Here is a 7,500-nt window from a genome sequence, read left to right as displayed (position 1 = left end):
AAACGGCAAACTAATCTCCTCTGTATCAATTCAGTTAATTAAAACAGCGGGGAACTACAAGTAAAATAGTTTTAAAAGGGACCGCCATTGAAAGTAAATCATCATTCAAGTTAGAGCGGCTCTTGAACTTCCATGTTTGATTCGTGAAGTCAGAAAACTATTGATTCAATTACGTTTCTGACTCCATGGAGACTTATAAAGTGCTTGTCGGTCTGGTTCTGTTCTTTGGTTTGGTGATGCAGTTTCAATCTGCTTCTTCGAAACCTAGTCCTTTTCTCGATGAGCTTGCTCTGGGTAAGTGTGCAATGACTAATGTGTTCCGTTTTTAGCAATGCCAAGTCAGTCTTTTCAGTCTGGGTGTGGTGAGCGACTCAACCTGTCTTCTACGCTTTCCCTCGCAATCGGCTCAGACATTTCAAACCAAACCCAAAACCAGCTTTTGGCAACTTTCATTTGAGAATGATATGACGGACGTGTTTGGAGGGAAAAGGAAAAACTTCATATAATGCCTCAATGAAACTGAATTGTATACGTCAAAATTGCCCACAAGCTGAAAATGTATTTTGCAAAACGCCAATTGATGCCAATGGATATGAGATGGTAAATAGCCAACGAGGCGCGTAGCGCCGAGTTGGCTATAACCAGTCTCATATCCAACAAACGCGAATAGAATAATTGTTTATTAAATTCTTTAAACTCCAAAAGTTTGCAAGTACGAAATACGAGCGAAAATGGCGAGAAAATCCGAGCGAAATCGAAAAAACTTGATGAAGATGCAGCTATGTTGGGTAATACCTTATGGTCAGACAGACGCAGGCTAATCACAAAAACATTTGTTGCGTTTTTGCGTACTTTTAAGCGTCGGAATTGGTCCCAACTTTCCAAAAAAGCTCTCCGGCGAAAAAAAAAAAAAAGCTTAGCAAACATTTAGCGCAATCAATTGCCATATAAGGTTAAACTAAGGTATACGAGCTGATAACCGAGATTAAGTGAACCAATCAGAGCACGAGAAATGCATTAACCGAGGTTGAAAATTTAATAAAAAATTATTTATTATTGTTGTTTTTAATCACGCGACACACCAATCTCTTAATTCGCAGAAGACTCTACGGCTCGAGGAATGTCTTTCAAAAATGGTTTTTTTTATAGAGGAGTTCACGCTCTTAATTGCATCATGGGTAATCAGGGCAACATGGCGGGAAATTCAAAGGTTTGTATAGAAATTCAAAGCAAAATATACTGTACATGACTCTATTTTATAGACTTTCGCCTTCATTAACCAAACAAATAAGTTCATGTTCACAGCTTAGATAAACTAGACTTGGTATCCGTTCTTTGGAATTCCTAAGTATTGCATTTTTTGTCTCCATACATTCTCTGTAAGTTTGTGCCTTTGGAATTACAGGAAATGTATGGCACAAACTCTTTTTAATAAAATAATTTCTACCATAGCTATTCTCTCCAAATTTATTCTGCCGCACCTTTGAGTGCATATCTTCTGTTTTGGAAAATAAAAAACCCCAAATTTCATATCATGACTACTTTTGATCGTTTTGAACTTTCTTACACCTTTGAATTTCTCTCCATCTTGCCCTGATTACCCATGATGCACTAAAGAGCGTGAACTCGTCTATTTTGAGGGTTTACATGTTGCCGATATTATTTTCCTCTATGATCTGATGCTGTTACGACTTGTTAATTAATCTCTCCGTTGAATCCTAAATCAACACTGAAACAACGTGTTATGCTTGTTAAGATAACTTACAATCAAGATCGTTTCAGTGTGATTGATATAGATAGGGTGAAATTCGGCAAAGCGATGAAAGCAAAAGAAAGCACGTGAAATCTTGTTCATTCAAGCCAAGGAAGCTCTAAGTAGCAGATCCACAGGAAACGGAGCTCTAGTCTAAAAAGGCGTTGTCTTTTGTCAAAGAGGAGAGCCCAAATCAGATAACGCACAGTTTTTGGTTGGTGCAGGTTGTCGGACTTAGAAATCAAAACCTTTGAGGTTGCGCTAAAAGAAAAGGTATTCCAAGTACTGGTAAAAAGAAAAGAGAAAAACAAGAATTAGGCTGGTGATGACAGTGTTGGCCACTCTAATAGATTGGTCAGTTAAAGCTACCGTCATCATCTCTCGCATTGCGGACATCCCGCTAATACGGACAGCTTCTAAATCCCCCGCCGGCGAAAACTTTAAAATTTGACGTTTGACAGTAACAAACTCTCGATATTCCGGACTCTCGCTGATTAAAGACTCACGGACACCTTTCTCGGTCCCGACAGCACAGTTTCATTGTTTTAACTCTTCGTTATAACGCACATAAGTCAGCACCTTTCAGCATGATAATTTACTCCCTCCTCGTTTTCCTCAGTCACAAGTTTCAAGTTCACGTTAGCTTGATTTCTTCACAGGACTGGTTCTTTTGTACTAGCTTTCTCGAGCTCTAGATCGTCTGCTCGTCGGAGAGTCCTTCTTCTTCGTCCTCATAAGGACACAATTAAGGATCGGTGTTTTTATGAGCACAAGGAATGTCAAGGAAATCAGTGAAAAGTGAATGTTCGCATTCCTGTTTGATATGATCCTCTTAAGAAAATACTGGACTTTTTGCAGAAAAAAATCCGGTGATAATGACGTACATCGCAGGGGGATTTTGCAGTACAATACTTAACAGTAGCGTACCGTACCGTTTTTGTGATACTACGAACTGTTCAGAACTAATGTAGTGAACGAAAGGAAAGTGTAAGTTCTTTTCTGTTCCGATTTGTTTTCAACGTTTTGTAAATAAAGTTTTGGCACCCTTTACATGCGTAACCTGCACTGCGAGTGGTCATAAGACAATACACAAATAAATAAATGTTAGTCCTCTCGTGTATCAAGAACATTACTTTATACTGGTTCAACTGGACAAGTTAAAGAAATGAAAAACAATCTCTTTCTCCTCTTTAGATGAAATCGAAGATGAACTGAATATGTCTGTCGACCGTCGAGGTTATGGAGGTCAGTAGAAAATTCTTAGTGGGAAAGTTTTCACACGAACGTCCTTAAAAGCAAATCATTCTGTTTGTGTGGGTGTGTGTGTGTTCGAATGCATTCGTTTGCATACGTTCCTTACCGGCTGTCCTTCTTTTTGTAGCCTGTAGGAATATCCTTAAGGAACAATTTTGCACACTATTCAGGCCCCTTTGTGCAAGTGACGAACGCAATCAAAGATATATGACAGAGAATTGCCGCTGGACTTGTGGCATGTGCTAGCGAGGTAATATCGTATCTTTTCAGACTCCAGGATTAATTTTATCAGTTCTTCTAGTTTCTTTGCTTGAGAACCGCTCCCTATCAAGTCAGTGAGTCTCAAGTCTTTTAACCATCAATTTGCATCATGCATAGCATTTAGCAAAAATATGCATGCATTGCCACTAACTGTTGGTTTGCATATGCAATTTCATTTACAGGAGATGCTCTTAGCTTCAGTGGCAAACTGCAAGCGGCATCACGAGATTATGATTAATTTCTCATCTTAAAGGATCTCATATATTTACTGTCAAAGGGAATAAAATGTTCATTATCTTCAAACAAAATGGCTACACTGTCTTTTTTTTCTGTCTCATTCATTGATCAATTTATGTTATGGTCTTATGCGTATGAAGACTGTGCTACATTAGCAAGAAAGCCACAACCAAAATGAAAGGAATTCTTTCTTATATCTTCGTGCTAAATCAAATATTATGAAGTTACAGTCCAGATTGGCACAAACCACAGCAAAACGTGCATAATTAAAACGAGAATTGACAGTTTTATTTGTCTCAATCTCTTGCTGAGTTGGTTCCAAGTTGCTTTTTCTTAATAATTCGTCCACATGAAATGATGAATTAGCAACGATGTTGGAGCACTCTTAAAAGTCAATATTAATATATTGAATATATTCAGAAGGTATCAAAGTTAACGAAGTACAGTAAGTGCTGGTGTCAGTCTGTCCCTTCGCATATCAAAACGATTAAAAATAAGAAAATGATGACAAACTGTTGGATGGCATTTTGTGTCGGGTACTGCAATCATTCTCTCGCGGCGACAAGGGGTGCTTACCATTTGTTGGAAAATGTCGCTTGGGTGACCGTTGTAAAATGGTAAGCGATTTCCAAGTATACCGACCAACCGGAGGAATTTCCCTTACCGTGGTAAGGTTTTTCAAAGCTTGGTTCCCAGGCGGTACCTTCCCTCATCACTCGATAGTGCTGAGCCTGGAAAGGTCCGAAATTTCGTTCCGAGCTGAAATCAGGAGGTACTCGACATTTTCTAAACGGATTTTTCGGAAAATGACTGTCCCATTTGCCATTTAACCAAACCTTCCCGAGTTTTTGTCGTTATGGTAAGCCGTCACCCCAGGACGCTGTTCCATAACGAACTGCCTCATTGACAATCCTTACTGACGCCATTCTTGTTACTATATAGCTCTGTTACGTACTATTTTGCTTTTAAATGACCGTGGCACAAACGAATTGTCTGGAAAGTTGTTGAAAAATTGCCATAATTATAAAAGAAAACATCCGTCCATTGTTCTCGAAGTTGTCTCCTTTTTCATTGCTTGCTTGAGAGATCGGTTGCATGGTGGAGCACTGCACCGACATCGTAGAGGTCATTCATGGGTTTAAATAACGCTGTTTAAACCTGACTTTCTCGGACTTTTATTTCGTTACTGACCAAGTAACGTCGTAGTCAGGCTATCTGCGGTGATAACAAATCTTAAAATGCTTCTCGGCCTCAAAGCAGTTCAAATATGCGTCTCTCGTGTATGTTTAACAAATCGGAAGTGGTTCAGCGTTGTCTGGACTCTTATCGACAACGATATTCGTCATCATGCACAGTGGTCAAAATGTTGTAGACTCACGAGGCGCAGCCGAGTGAGTCCACAACAAATTTTGAGCACTGCGATGACGAATATTGTCGTTGATAAGAGTACAGACAACGCTGAACCACTTTCGATTTGTTTCTTACCGCCATTTTCAACGCCAAAGAAAGTACTTCAGAGCGTGACCAAAATCATGACACAAAGAAAGAGGAAGCGTTGTCGATAACTTTCTCGCAATATGATTGGTTTATTTCCCAAAATGGGTGTTCCTAATTGGCTTTGCCATTGCGTGACAAATTGACCCGACCATGACGCGTACAGCGTTGTGTAGACTCTTTATATCGACAACGGCAAATTAGCCAATCAGATTGCGAGATTACAAGCAATTGTGGTAAAAAGTCTTTTTATCTCAAGAGTGAATGAGAAGACTTATAAATTTCTATCCGTTCTGAGCTTTCCAAAGACATTTTCAAGAATGCTGTCATTACCTTTTTCTACTCTTATGGATTGCTCTCGATACACATACTTAAATACTTCGTCTTCTTTTCGCTTTCATAGTTTTATGTTTTAGTTCATGCATCTAAGTGTTATTTAGTTATCTAGTTACTTAATATTGTAAATTCAATTGTTTTCACAATTTGATAATATTTGTACCTCGATGGCATTCGATCATTTGGGCGAAAGTTGTCGCGAGAAGGACTGTTGGCAGTGACTTATGTTTCGATAACCTGAGCGGAAGTCATCTTTCAGGTGACGGTTGGATTTCCAACTGACTTCCGCTCAGGTTGTCGAAACGTCAGTCACTGCCAATACTCCTTCTCGGGACTACTTTCACCCAAACGATCAAATTCCATCGAGGTGTGTAACTGCTGGGTTCGAACCATTTTCGATAATTTTTGTGTTGCGTGGTGTTAATTCTGCTATTTTCCCGGGAGAGAGAGAGAGAGAGAGAGAGAGGGGGGGGTCGCATACGAAAGCGGTGGGGATGCTCGTCGTCTCGCTCAGTGGTGTAACTTTCGGATTTTGGTCTCACTTTGGGTGTTTTGGGGAAAACGCCATCATATGTAGCCCATGTAGCCGTAAAGGTCTCGTTCAGGGTTTCACGCGCAGGAAAATAAAAATATATGTTTTAAATATGGTCCCTTATAGGGGTCAAAACATCCTGAGCGAAGCCCAGATTGGTCTCCTTTAGGTGTTTAATTCAAAATTTCAGACCAGCATCTCCACTCCTTCATATGCGAAGTCTCTGCCCCAACTATTTTTTTGCCCTTTTCGCTTGTTTTTTATTGATTCTGTACATTACTGATATTGATAGAGAATAAACCATCTTAACGGAAGAGTTTATACCGTACTAAGTTTTGAATCGTATACTCACTCAAATTGAGGTAATCCGCTGTTTCTTCAGTAGCAATATCCTTCGGGTGAGACTGAATGGTTTTGAAGACCGCAAATAGAATCAAAAGGTGAAGAGTGTTTCTCAAAGATCCCATCCTTCCACTTCCACTTCACTGTTGTAGAAATTAAGGAATTCGAAAAATGTAAGCAAATTTTTTGACTTCGCTTATGCGATTTAACCAACCTTGGTGCCACCACAATTTCGTTTTCTATCTCAAACGATTCCTTCCTTGTTATCATGAGTTTTTAAAGCATATTGTTATCTTGAAGAATGGTTCATTATCCCTGGTACGTCTGCATACATCAGAACAAGCGGTAGGGGGTCTGTTAAGACACAATTTTATTCCCGCAGCAATTTACACCAACATCCACTTCTGCTGACCTTTACTCGTTCTGTTGATATTTTCCTTCAGGTTTTTTTTACATGTAATATGAATAAAGCTAAAAGATTCTTATTAAAGCCTGAGCCTGAAACCTTAATCGAAGAAATAACATTGCAATTTGGCTACCATAGAAATTCAAAAATCATGATAACAGATAAGTTAATTTGCCTGTTAAAATAGTGGGCAGGTTTCTGTCGTCTCCCTAAGAAAATTAGTGGTAACCCATAACCGTTAAGTATTTATTCTTTTGGACAAAAGTTAACCGGGTGACTAACGGAATGGCAGAGAAGTGATCCATTTATTTCGTGTATTTCGAGTTAGTGATACATTTGTTTCATTAATAGTGACTGTTACCGAGGATTCGTCACTTTTTATTCGTTCAAATCACTATATGTAATTTGCGGTTCACTTTACTCACTGCGAAGGTGAACACTCCATCCTAATTGTTTCGTCAATGTCATCTAGACAGCAGTTTAAAAGTAAAAAACAATCTATAGTCTTGGTTACCTTTTTGGGCCGTTTTCAAGCATATACCAATCGAATTTCATCTTTGCATCACTACATTGCAGCTTTAAAGTAACAGCTTTCATGCAGAAAGTTAGTTGGAAAAAAAAGCAAGGGAAGGACACTCATAGGTGATTCATGAACACAATGCACTTATTAGGGTCCGCCTACGAATCACAAAATCTAATCGCGGTTGGCGCCGAAGATACAAATACGTAACTTGATTACGCATTTACATCTTAGTGACTTTTAGATACTCAGTAAAATATCCACATTGTTCCAATCAGAGTAACTGTGCTAAACCGCTATAAAAACAATGTCAGCAAAATATGGCGTTATATCCCCACCAAATATCAATTTTCGCATTTTATGTT

The 7,500-nt window shown here is 39.0% G+C and overlaps 1 protein-coding gene across 1 annotated transcript in view; it reads right to left on the bottom strand.

Annotated features, from left to right (window-relative positions):
* The window catches only part of LOC138045656 (antimicrobial peptide AmAMP1-like), a 30,312-nt gene that overhangs the window by 10,203 nt on the left and 12,609 nt on the right, over positions 1-7,500 (bottom strand). The window contains exon 2 of the mRNA XM_068892230.1: positions 6,220-6,352. Coding sequence (XP_068748331.1) covers positions 6,220-6,334 — 115 coding nt within the window. The 5' untranslated portion in view covers positions 6,335-6,352. The remainder of the gene's footprint in view (positions 1-6,219; positions 6,353-7,500) is intronic.

This window comes from Montipora capricornis, chromosome 4 (assembly GCF_036669925.1).
Source record: "Montipora capricornis isolate CH-2021 chromosome 4, ASM3666992v2, whole genome shotgun sequence".
Classification (NCBI taxonomy): domain Eukaryota; kingdom Metazoa; phylum Cnidaria; class Anthozoa; order Scleractinia; family Acroporidae; genus Montipora; species Montipora capricornis.
Note: the sequence above shows the minus strand (reverse complement) of the source record. Positions and strands in the feature narration are given on the sequence as shown.